Source organism: Thalassophryne amazonica, chromosome 7, assembly GCF_902500255.1.
Source record: "Thalassophryne amazonica chromosome 7, fThaAma1.1, whole genome shotgun sequence".
In the NCBI taxonomy this organism is placed as follows: Eukaryota; Metazoa; Chordata; class Actinopteri; order Batrachoidiformes; family Batrachoididae; genus Thalassophryne; species Thalassophryne amazonica.
The window spans coordinates 35317009-35330094 of NC_047109.1; the positions used below are offsets into that span (position 1 = coordinate 35317009).

The window sequence follows — 13086 nt, forward strand, 5'->3', positions numbered from 1 at the left end:
AGTCCAAGAAACAGAAACGTATGAGCCTCACGAAACACCCCTGTCCAGTCACCTCATGACTCCATAAGTTCTTCTCTGTCTGAAAGCCAGAGGACCCTGAGATATGAATATCATGTAATTCTCTCTACAAGTTGGACACTTTCACTGCATACAGAATACATTTCTGATAGCCGAGTCTTGGAAGTCATTGAAAGCCTGGATCTTAGTCTTGATACAGAAAAATTGCAAACTCAGACATTGAACTCCTCATTCAGCTTCTCAAGTGCTGCAATTAGGGCAGTCATTGATTCTGCAAAGATCACAGCATCATCTGCAAAGCCAAGGTCAGTAAACCTTTCCTCACCAACAAAGGCAAGCCATTAGTTTCTGCTACCCAATGCCCAGACTATACAAATATTAACAAGTGCAGTTATGGGATAAAATGGCAGACAAATGCTAATATTCACTGGTTATGATGTTGAGCAATGATCCCATGAATTCTCAGGGTGTCCCAGAGAGCAGCCCAGTCAACTGAATATAATGCTTTGGAAAATCAATATTGGTTACAAAGAAGCATTGCACTTGCAATACGTACAGTACTAAGACGTGGTCAGTGGTTGACATCTTGAGTGTGAAGCCAGACTGATCCAGTCATCGAGCACCAAATAACTGGCAATCCAGATGATCATCCTGTTCTTTCCCAAATGGAACGACAAGTCTTTTTGTCCAGTTTGTAGGGATGACACCCATCTCTCCTACTGACACAAAGATTGGTGGCAATGCCCGAAGAACATGGCTTTAACCCACCTGGAGGAGTTTCACTCCAATACTGCAGACTCCTGTAGCTGTTCCCACTCTCAACTGTTTCACTGGCTTGTGTTCACAGTAATATTAGTTGGTTCACATTTCAATGGAGTCAAATAGTCATGACAAAAAAAGGCACCAGTGAACATCCTGGCATGAGGATCAGCCTTATACAGCTGCTCAAAGCAGCTGGCCCAATGGGATGATATTATCAGAGACATCTGTCAGGACCAAGGCATCATCCGTCATGACTGCAGTGGGATTCAGGTGTAGGTTTTTTGAGATGAAGTGCTTTGATTCCTCTGTAAGCAGGCCAAGGATGGTGAATCACCTGATCAGATTTTTCTCACAAATGCCCCTTTGCTGACCATCAGACCGAGCACAGCTTGCTTTTGGAGAAAATGGAAGTGGTGAAAAAACGTATTTATTTATATAATCTACCACTGGCAGACCAGTCAGCCACTATATCCCTGACTCACTTTGAGTTCATTGCATTCATTCACTCTTCATACTCTTCAGTTGGTTCAGTTTCTTCTATAAAATGTCACCACAACTAAAAAATATCCTTGAATAAAGAGGAAATTAAATGGTATGTTTGTGTATCTCAAGAGTGAAAAACACTTTGTAAATCAACAGGGAGTCAGAGGAGTGACTGAGAAAGACCCAGGTCTCTTTGTTCACTTTAAATATTCCTTCTTTGAGATTGATTTGCAGAATACAGAAACATTATCTTCATGGATTTCATTGTTACTGTGGATTTCTATTGAGATTATACCTTTTCCACAGAGAACCCCATTTCTCTGTTAAATATTACATTTTTAAGATTCTCTATCTCCTGGGAGTTTTTATAGGAATTCACAGTTGTGCTTGTCAGATAGGTGCTTCAATCACAGTCAGATTTCCTTATGCAGCCCTTAGTCCCTCAACAGCCAGAGTTACTGAACAGTTCTGTGCTTGTATCAAAGGGATCATGTTCAAGGATTTCCAAGGGTTTGGATGGCCCAGTCACATGATTCAGTACGTGGGATTGAGAATTTCACATATGGAATATAACATGTGCTGATTCAACACATGTAACCGGACTGTTTTTCATTGGTGATGCATCATTCCTTGATTGAATGAATCTCAATGAATCTTTTCAATTATGGAAAATATTAGAATCACGTGTGTTGAAGAGTTACTAGTCTACAGCAGCTCTCCATTTATTTTCACAGTGATTTCAACTGAGGCGATGAATCATGGAAACCCTTCAACTTCCTATTCTTTCAATATAGTTAACTGTTGTGTGGGCCGCTGAAGAGGAGGTACTGCTGGCCCACTACCACCAGAGGGCGCCCTGCTTGGAGTGCGGGCTCCAAGCACGAGAGGGCGCCAGACCCAGAGGAAGTGACAGCTGTCACTCATCACTCCAGCTGTCACTCATCTACACTACTATATAAGCCGGACTGCAACTCCACCTCCCCGCCGAGAAATCGACTACCAGAACCAAGGTAATTTCTCTGCTGAATTTAAACTGTGACTTACGTCTGTTTGCAGCCGTAATCCTGTGAAGACCCAGAAGAGGGACAAACAGGAGCTGCACGAGTGTGTGTGATTTGGAGGTGGAGGTGCTCCCTCCTAACGGTATCTGGACTATATATTACTGAGTGTGCGGACTCACACTCACACATCATATTTCTGCTTTCTGCCAGCAGTACCAGGGTCGACAGTCGAAGACAGAGGCCACCTGGGGACTCGGGACTTGGCGGCTCCGGTGTTCTTCAGGCCGTTGGTGGTGGAAGCCGTGTGGGACACGGCTTCTCTCTCGTCGGGCGTCTTCTATCTTCGAGCCTGCCCACACTTCACCTGGTGTTTATTGACTGTGAGATTAAGACACGTTTCGTTGTGTAATATCACAACATTAAATATATATATATATATATATATATATATATATATATATATATATATATATATATGGAAATGAACCTGTTGAATCAATGTAGGATATAAGATGAACTGCTTAAATTGTATGATGAATGGAATAAATTGTTTTAAAGAGCACAAAGTTGCAATGAACAGCAAAGAGTATGGGCTGTGAATAATATGAATCATTATGAGGAGCTGACACATGAATGACCTGTCAATAGTATGAACAGCTCAAAAGAGCAGAAAAGACCTTGAGGTCCATTAGGCTGGTGCTTATCTCTGGATACCAGTGTATGAAACAGATGAGAGTCTACAATTCCCATGCGACAGGCGAGTTCATCAGAGGGTTACTTCCCTAGTCAACGCTGGGACAATTGCCGATGAAGTATCTTGACCAAAGACACAAGCAGACAGCCTGAACCACACATCTGGAATTGAATCATAATCTTGATATTGGCAGTCCACCTCCAGAGCCACCTGTCTGCAGGCTCCAAGGAATTTGCACTGAACAGTGAACAGTATGAATTGGTCCAAAGTCCTCCAAGGAGCGGGAAGTTGCAATAACCACTGAAGTGTGTGAACTGTGAATAGCAGAAAGTTGTATTTTTTTAAACAACTTCCATAGTTTTTGATAATGAGGAGCCGGGTTGATGTTATGATACAAGGTCACAAACCATTACGCCCCCCGCGACCTGATCCTGGAGAAGCTGTTGGCGATGTATGTATGTATGTATGTATGTAAACCATTATGCATTTTTTAATAAAGCAAATAACATCTTGACAGAGCTCCATGATCACACCTATGTTACAAATAAGAAAAGTCTTTTAACTGTATACACTGAAAAAACATAACAGTTGAACCAACTTAAAAAAGCATTACAACTGGTAAATCCTGAATGAATTAAGTTGCTTGAACTTAACTTTGTAATTTAGATCAACTGTAGCTCAACTCTAACTTACAACTCCAATTCCAATTAAGTTGGAACATTGTGAAAAATGTAAATAAAAACAGAATACAATGATTTGCAAATCCTCTTCAACCTATATTCAATTGAATATACCACAAAGACAAGATATTTAATGTTCAAACTGATAGACTTTATTGTTTTTGTGCAAATATTTGCTCATTTTGAAATGGATGCCTGCAACACATTTCAAAAAAGCTGGGACAGTGGTATGTTTACCACTGTGTTACATCACCTTTCCTTCTAACAACACTCAATAAGCATTTGGGAACTGAGTTAACTAATTGTTGAAGCTTTGTAGGTGGAATTCTTTCCCATTCTTGCTTGATGTACGACTTCAGTTTTTCAACAGTCTGGGGTCTCTGTTGTCATATTTTGTGCTTCATAATGTGCCACACATTTTCAATGGGTGACAGGTCTGGACTGCAGGCAGGACAGTCTAGTACCCGCACTCTTTTACTACGAAGTCACACAGCTGTAACACGTACAGAATGTGGCTTGGCATTGTCTTGCTGAAATAAGCAGGGACGTCCCTGAAAAAGACGTTGCTTAGATGGCAGCATGTGTTGCTCCAAAACCTGGATGTACCTTTCAGCATTGATGGTGCCATCACAGATGTGTAGGTTGCCCATGTTATGGACACTAACACATCCCCATACCATCACAGATGCTGGCTTTTGAACTTTGCACTGGTAACAATCTGGATGGTCACAAACTTTTGTCCAGAGGACATGACGTTCATGATTTCCAAAAACAATTTGAAATGTGGACTCATCAGACCACAGCACACTTTTCTACTTTGTGTCAGTCCATTTCAAATGAGCCGGGCCCAGAGAAGGCAGTGGCATTTCTGGATGTTGTTGATGTATGGCTTTTGCTTTGCATGGTAGAGTTTTTAACTTGCACTTGTAGATGTAGCGACGAACTGTGTTAACTGACAATGGTTTTCTGAAGTGTTCCTGAGCCCACGCGGTCAGATCCTTTACACAATGACGTTGGTTTTTAATGCAGTGCCGCCTGAGGGATCGAAGGTCATGGGCATTCAATGTTGGTTTTCAGCCTTGCCGCTTACGTGTAGAAAGTTCTCCAGATTTTCTGAATCTTTTGATTATATTATGGACTGTCGATGACGGAATCCCTAAATTTCTTGCAATTGAACGTTGAGAAACATTGTTCTTAAACTGTTGGACTATTTTTTTCATGCAGTTGTTCACAAAGTGGTGATCCTCGCCCCATCTTTGCTTGTGAATGGCTGAGCCTTTTGGGGATGCTTCTTTTATACCCAATTATGACACTCACCTGTTTCCAATTAGGTGTTCTTTGAGCGTTCATCAACTTTCCCAGTCTTTTGTTGCCCCACCCCAGCTTTTTTGAAACATGTTGCAGGCATCCATTTCAAAATAAGCAAATATTTGCATAAAACAGCAAAGTTTATCAGTTTGAACATTAAATATCTTGTCTTTGTGGTGTATTCAATTAAATATAGGTTGAAGAGGATTTTCAAATCATGGTATTCTGTTTTTATTTACATTTTACATAACGTCCCAACTTCATTGGAATTGGGGTTGTACAAACAAGTTCAAACAACTTCATTCATTCAGGTTTTGCCAACTGTAACACTTTTTAAAGTTGATTCTTTTTCAGTGTATATATCTCTCTAATTAAAATATAATTATTACAGTCTGCAATGAATTTTGTGAAGAATCATGCAAACACTTTATGAAGACATAATGGCCAGGTTACCTGAAATGCTACGATAACTTTGACCCATTATGGGGAAGAGCGTACATGCACAGGTGGAGAAAAAGACGGCTCATGAGGACCTAGAAGATGAATGATAAAACAGAATGAGCGAGACAGGATGAGTGCAAGTTCTATATATTTGAAGACAGAAAGATGCGGCTTGAAAACAAGAAAGATGAAGCGAGAGCGAGAGAGGCCACAATCTAAAGGCGAGAAGCAGGGTGAGAGCGAACGAGTGATAGAGTTAGAGAGAGAAATGCCTGGAGTTAGCAATAATAATTTATACAAACACACCTTAATAATTCACGTTCCATTTCAATGCTGGAGGGAAAATCCAAAATTCACAGAGCATAATTAAATAGAGGCAGAGAGTGAAGGCAGAGATAGAGAAAGCAGCATTAAAGATCCCAGTGTAGCAGCAGGGCATCACTTCTATCTGAGCTTTGTAAAACAGCCGTGATGAGACTGTGCGATCCGAACTCCATCCCGCCTCGTCCCCCTGCTCGTCGTGGAAACATCAAACTCTCTCTCTCCTGTCGGCAGACATCTCTGTGCTGATATTAAGGAGACGTTATTATCAGCTGTTATTTTAGAAAGCACACATGCACACAAAGACACGTATGTCAGTATTTATATTTGCATCAGCTGTTCACACATATAACGAGCAAATACTTCTGACAGAGTTAAAATCAACAGCTTTGTTCAGCGTTTTTACACATGTAGATCTAACCCCCCCTCCCCCGGGGGTTGGTTCAAATGATACATGCAATTGGACAGCTGACATATTAAAAACAACTGACAACTCCACCAGTATAACTAGTTTTTGCACATTTCATACCTATTAGATATTATCATGTAGAAAGTTTAGTTATTAATGAGAATAATGTAATATTCCATTGCAGTGTTATTGCAATGTTATACACATTTCATTCTTATCATATTATTGCCGGTCTGAAGGATTGGGTATTAAAAAAACAATCGAATACTCGACCACAATAAGTCAGTTATTACACTTTTCCTTCCTATTAGTTATTATTACCAGGCAGAAAGCCTAGGTATTAAAAAGAACAACTGAATACTCGCCCATGGTGTAATAAGTCAGTTATTACACGTTTCATTCCTATTAGTTATTATTACCAGGCAGAAAGCCTGGGTATTAAAAAGAACAATTGACTGCTCAACCACAGTGTAATAAGTCAGTTATTACATTTTTCATTCCTATTGGTTATTATTACCAGGCTGAAAGCTTGGGTGTTAAAAAGAACAATTGAATACTTAACCACAGTGTAATAAGTCAGTTAATACATGGTTCATTCCTGTTAGCCATTCCTGGCTTGCCTCTACTGGTGGTTGGCTCTCACTGCGGTATTGTATCACTTCCTGTTCCGGAGCACAGCGGTGTTTTTCTGTATCTGTTAGCTGTTTAATCTGCGCAGTTAGATTGATCTAGTTATCTAGATTACGATTTGTTTCCCAGTGTAATCTTTACGTGCCTTAACTAAAGCACTCCTTCTGCTGAATCACCTCTAAATTATTTACACATTATTCACTTTGCGTGTTTTTAGGAATCCGCTAGCTTAGCGTAGCTACTAGCTCTTAGCCGATTTAGCATGGCGGCTTCTCCTGTCTCTCCTGCACTTTTCTGCTCTGGGTGTGAAATGTTTAGTTATTCCTCGGCCTCCTTTAGCAGTAACGGTACTTGTAATAAGTGTAGCTTATTCGTAGCTTTGGAGGCCAGGCTGGGCGAATTGGAGACTCGGCTCCGCACCGTGGAAAATTCTACAGCTAGCCAGGCCCCTGTAGTCGGTGCGGACCAAGGTAGCTTAGCCGCCGTTAGTTACCCCCTGGCAGATCCCGAGCAGCCGGGAAAGCAGGCTGACTGGGTGACTGTGAGGAGGAAGCGTAGCCCTAAACAGAAGCCCCGTGTACACCGCCAACCCGTTCACATCTCTAACTGTTTTTCCCCACTCGACGACACACCCGCCGAGGATCAAACTCTGGTTATTTGCGACTCTGTTTTGCGAAATGTGAAGTTAGCGACACCAGCAACCATAGTCAATTGTCTTCCGGGGGTCAGAGCAGGCGACATTGAAGGAAATTTGAAACTGCTGGCTAAGGCTAAGCGTAAATTTGGTAAGATTGTAATTCACGTCGGCAGTAATGACACCCGGTTACGCCAATCGGAGGTCACTAAAATTAACATTAAATCGGTGTGTAACTTTGCAAAAAACAATGTCGGACTCTGTAGTTTTCTCTGGGCCCCTCCCCAATCAGACCGGGAGTGACATGTTTAGCCGCATGTTCTCCTTGAATTGCTGGCTGTCTGAGTGGTGTCCAAAAAATGAGGTGGGCTTCATAGATAATTGGCAAAGCTTCTGGGGAAAACCTGGTCTTGTTAGGAGAGACGGCATCCATCCCACTTTGGATGGAGCAGCTCTCATTTCTAGAAATCTGGCCAATTTTCTTAAATCCTCCAAACCGTGACTATCCAGGGTTGGGACCAGGAAGCAGAGTTGTAGTCTTACACACCTCTCTGCAGCTTCTCTCCCCCTGCCATCCCCTCATTACCCCATCCCCGTAGAGACGGTGCCTGCTCCCAGACTACCAATAACCAGCAAAAATCTATTTAAGCATAAAAATTCAAAAAGAAAAAATAATATAGCACCTTCAACTGCACCACAGACTAAAACAGTTAAATGTGGTCTATTAAACATTAGGTCTCTCTCTTCTAAGTCCCTGTTGGTAAATGATATAATAATTGATCAACATATTGATTTATTCTGCCTTACAGAAACCTGGTTACAGCAGGATGAATATGTTAGTTTAAATGAGTCAACACCCCCGAGTCACACTAACTGTCAGAATGCTCGTAGCACGGGCCGGGGCGGAGGATTAGCAGCAATCTTCCATTCCAGCTTATTAATTAATCAAAAACCCAGACAGAGCTTTAATTCATTTGAAAGCTTGACTCTTAGTCTTGTCCATCCAAATTGGAAGTCCCAAAAACCAGTTTTATTTGTTATTATCTATCGTCCACCTGGTCGTTGCTGTGAGTTTCTCTGTGAATTTTCAGACCTTTTGTCTGACTTAGTGCTTAGCTCAGATAAGATAATTATAGTGGGCGATTTTAACATCCACACAGATGCTGAGAATGACAGCCTCAACACTACATTTAATCTATTATTAGACTCTATTGGCTTTGCTCAAAAAGTAAATGAGTCCACCCACCACTTTAATCATATCTTAGATCTTGTTCTGACTTATGGTATGGAAATAGAAGACTTAACAGTATTCCCTGAAAACTCTGATCATTTCTTAATAACATTTACATTTACTCTGATGGACTACCCAGCAGTGGGGAATAAGTTTAATTACACTAGAAGTCTTTCAGAAAGCGCTGTAACTAGGTTTAAGGATATGATTCCTTCTTTATGTTCTCTAATGCCATATACCAACACAGTGCAGAGTAGCTACCTAAACTCTGTAAGTGAGATAGAGTATCTCGTCAATAGTTTTATATCCTCATTGAAGACAACTTTGGATGCTGTAGCTCCTCTAAAAAATGTTAACTATTAGAGAAAAAATTACTCATAACCATCACAAAGACGTATCGTTATCTTTGGCTGCTTTCAGTGATGCCGGTATTTGGTTAGACTCTTTCTCTCCGATTGTTCTGTCTGAGTTATTTTCATTAGTTACTTCATCCAAACCATCAACATGTTTATTAGACCCCATTCCTACCAGGCTGCTCAAGGAAGCCCTACCATTATTTAATGCTTTGATCTTAAATATGATCAATCTATCTTTGTTAGTTGGCTATGTACCACAGGCTTTTAAGGTGGCAGTAATTAAACCATTACTTAAAAAGCCATCACTTGACCCAGCTATCTTAGCTAATTATAGGCCAATCTCCAACCTTCCTTTTCTCTCAAAAATTCTTGAAAGGGTAGTTGTAAAACAGCTAACTGATCATCTGCAGAGGAATGGTCTATTTGAAGAGTTTCAGTCAGGTTTTAGAATTCATCATAGTACAGAAACAGCATTAGTGAAGGTTACAAATGATCTTCTTATGGCCTCGGACAGTGGACTCATCTCTGTGCTTGTTCTGTTAGACCTCAGTGCTGCTTTTGATACTGTTGACCATAAAATTTTATTACAGAGATTAGAGCATGCCATAGGTATTAAAGGCACTGCGCTGCGGTGGTTTGAATCATATTTGTCTAATAGATTACAATTTGTTCATGTAAATGGGGAATCTTCTTCACAGACTAAAGTTAATTATGGAGTTCCACAAGGTTCTGTGCTAGGACCAATTTATTCACTTTATACATGCTTCCCTTAGGCAGTATTATTAGACGGTATTGCTTAAATTTTCATTGTTACGCAGATGATACCCAGCTTTATCTATCCATGAAGCCAGAGGACACACACCAATTAGCTAAACTGCAGGATTGTCTTACAGACATAAAGACATGGATGACCTCTAATTTCCTGCTTTTAAACTCAGATAAAACTGAAGTTATTGTACTTGGCCCCACAAATCTTAGAAACATGGTGTCTAACCAGATCCTTACTCTGGATGGCATTACCCTGACCTCTAGTAATACTGTGAGAAATCTTGGAGTCATTTTTGATCAGGATATGTCATTCAAAGCGCATATTAAACAAATATGTAGGACTGCTTTTTTGCATTTACGCAATATCTCTAAAATCAGAAAGGTCTTGTCTCAGAGTGATGCTGAAAAACTAATTCATGCATTTATTTCCTCTAGGCTGGACTATTGTAATTCATTATTATCAGGTTGTCCTAAAAGTTCCCTAAAAAGCCTTCAGTTAATTCAAAATGCTGCAGCTAGAGTACTGACGGGGACTAGAAGGAGAGAGCATATCTCACCCATATTGGCCTCTCTTCATTGGCTTCCTGTTAATTCTAGAATAGAATTTAAAATTCTTCTTCTTACTTATAAGGTTTTGAATAATCAGGTCCCATCTTATCTTAGGGACCTCGTAGTACCATATCACCCCAGTAGAGCGCTTCGCTCTCAGACTGCAGGCTTACTTGTAGTTCCTAGGGTTTGTAAGAGTACAATGGAAGGCAGAGCCTTCAGCTTTCAGGCTCCTCTCCTGTGGAACCAGCTCCCAATTCAGATCAGGGAGACAGACACCCTCTCTACTTTTAAGATTAGGCTTAAAACTTTCCTTTTTGCTAAAGTTTATAGTTAGGGCTGGATCAGGTGACCCTGAACCATCCCTTAGTTATGCTGCTATAGACGTAGACTGCTGGGGGGTTCCCATGATGCACTGTTTCTTTCTCTTTTTGCTCTGTATGCACCACTCTGCATTTAATCATTAGTGATCGATCTCTGCTCCCCTCCACAGCATGTCTTTTTCCTGGTTCTCTCCCTCAGCCCCAACCAGTCCCAGCAGAAGACTGCCCCTCCCTGAGCCTGGTTCTGCTGGAGGTTTCTTCCTGTTAAAAGGGAGTTTTTCCTTCCCACTGTAGCCAAGTGCTTGCTCACAGGGGGTTGGGGTTTTACATAATTATTGTATGGCCTTGCCTTACAATATAAAGCACCTTGGGGCAACTGTTTGTTGTGATTTGGTGCTATATAAATAAAATTGATTGATTGATTGATTGTTAGTTATTATTACTCAGCAGAATGCTTAGTTATTAAAAGTAACAATTGATTACGTCACCACAGTGCAATAAGTCAATTAGTACACCTTTCATTCCTGTAAGGTATTATGACCTGACTGAAAGACTACTTATTAAATAGGATAACTGAATACTCCGCTCAGTGTAAAACATCACTTAATTCACATTTCATATTTCATATTATTACCAATACAATACAAAGAATAATTGTCACTCCACTACAGTGTAATAAGTCAGTTATTACACACCTGTCAAGTACCTAACTGAATGCTATAATAACAAAAACAAGACTTGAATCCTCCACCACACTGTAATAAGTCAGTTATTACACACCTATGAGGCACTTTATCTGATTGAAAGCTTAGATAACAAAAACAAGAATTGAAAACTCCAAAAACACTGTAATGAATCAGTTAACATGCATTTTATTTTTCTCACATGTTCTTACCAGCCTGAAAGAACAACTAAAGATTGCTGCAGTGTCAAAATGTATTTACTGTTATTCAAAAAGTCACTATGAAACATTTGTTATGTACCAAGTATTATGTGTCAGAGTGAAAGCTTACTTGTTGCAGCTCTATTTTTGACAATGTATAAATTATTTTAAATTATAATCTGAGTAACAGTAAACACCTCCTTGTTGGAGTTTGAAAAATTCTATCAATGTGATCGTGTGATGTGCATGCACATGCGCGCCTGCACTCTACATAATAAATTTTTGCTGCATTCTTTTTACATCAATCTGTTTATAGTCATATTTTACATTTATATTTAAGGGGCTCTTTTAGGCGAGATATTTCTCAGCTCTGACTCGTGCACCACGTCTTTAATTCCTCGTGTTCATAAATGTACTACAGGGATGTCCACCGTGTTACATCACACACAGCCTCTGGTGGCCACACAAAATCACATCCATCAAAACCCTGATATACCAAAGACATATGAAACACAACCTTGCCACACTTCACATTGATTTAAGGTATATTTTTGAACTGGAGCTGTACTCCTGGACCTTTACGCAATAGCCTCCTTTCTCGCTTTGACACCCCCCCCCCCCCCAACTTTCCCCACCAACTTCAGTTTACGCTCCTCAACTTTTTCTTTTGCCCATGTGAAGTAAACTTTGGTGCAGTAATCTAAATTTGCTGACTTTATTTCAGGTGAGGCATGGACTGTAACTGTGTCAGTGATCTGCTGCTCCCCCCGGTGCCTGCCCTTTGGACGCCAGGTCAGTCCCACAACGTCCTGCTGTCTAAACACCTCCTCTGTGCACTCTGACTTTATTGCATCCACTCTGTCTGAAGTCAGGATGTTTACACCCATGTACAGTAGTGTATGTAGGGATATATGTTTTAATTCTGTGTGTCTGTTCATGTGTGAAGAAAACAACTAAGTCCTTTGGTCTGATTTAGCCCAAACTTGGTGAAAGTTTTATGATAAGCCAAATACACAGTAACTCAAATTTGAGGGCAAGTAGAAATGGTTAAAACCTAAAGTCATAGACCAAGGTCAAGATTTGGGCCCAATGCTTATACAGTATATATATATATATATATATATATATATATATATATATATATATATATATATAGGGGAAATTTTACAAAAGCAGTTCTATGGAAAGGGCTAGAGATACACCCATGTTTACTATGAAACATGGTAACACTTTACAATAAGGGTACATTAATTGATATTAGTTAATGAAGTATTAAGCATTTATGAATTAATTGGCTAACTAATGTTATTGTGTATTTATAAATTATTAAGTATTGTATAGACTGATACCTTAGCTTTATTAAATGATACTGAACACAGTTTAGCCATAATTTACTTTTAATTAATGTTTATTATTGTATTTAGGCAGCATGGTGGCTTAGTGGTTAGCACTGTTGCCTCACAGCAAGAAGGTTGTGGGTTCAATTCCCGTGGCCTTTCTGTGTGGAGTTTGCATGTTCTGCCTGTGTTTGCGTGGGTTTCCTCCGGGTGCTCCGGTTTCCTCCCACATCCAAAGACATGCGGGTTAGGTGGATT

At 40.1% G+C, this 13086-nt stretch overlaps 1 protein-coding gene across 1 annotated transcript in view; it reads left to right on the plus strand.

Moving 5' to 3' along the window:
- Window positions 1-13086, plus strand: part of erfl1 (Ets2 repressor factor like 1) — a 164501-nt gene that overhangs the window by 132923 nt on the left and 18492 nt on the right. Inside the window, 1 exon segment of the mRNA XM_034174004.1 lies at window positions 12216-12283. Coding sequence (XP_034029895.1) covers window positions 12223-12283 — 61 coding nt within the window. The 5' untranslated portion in view covers window positions 12216-12222.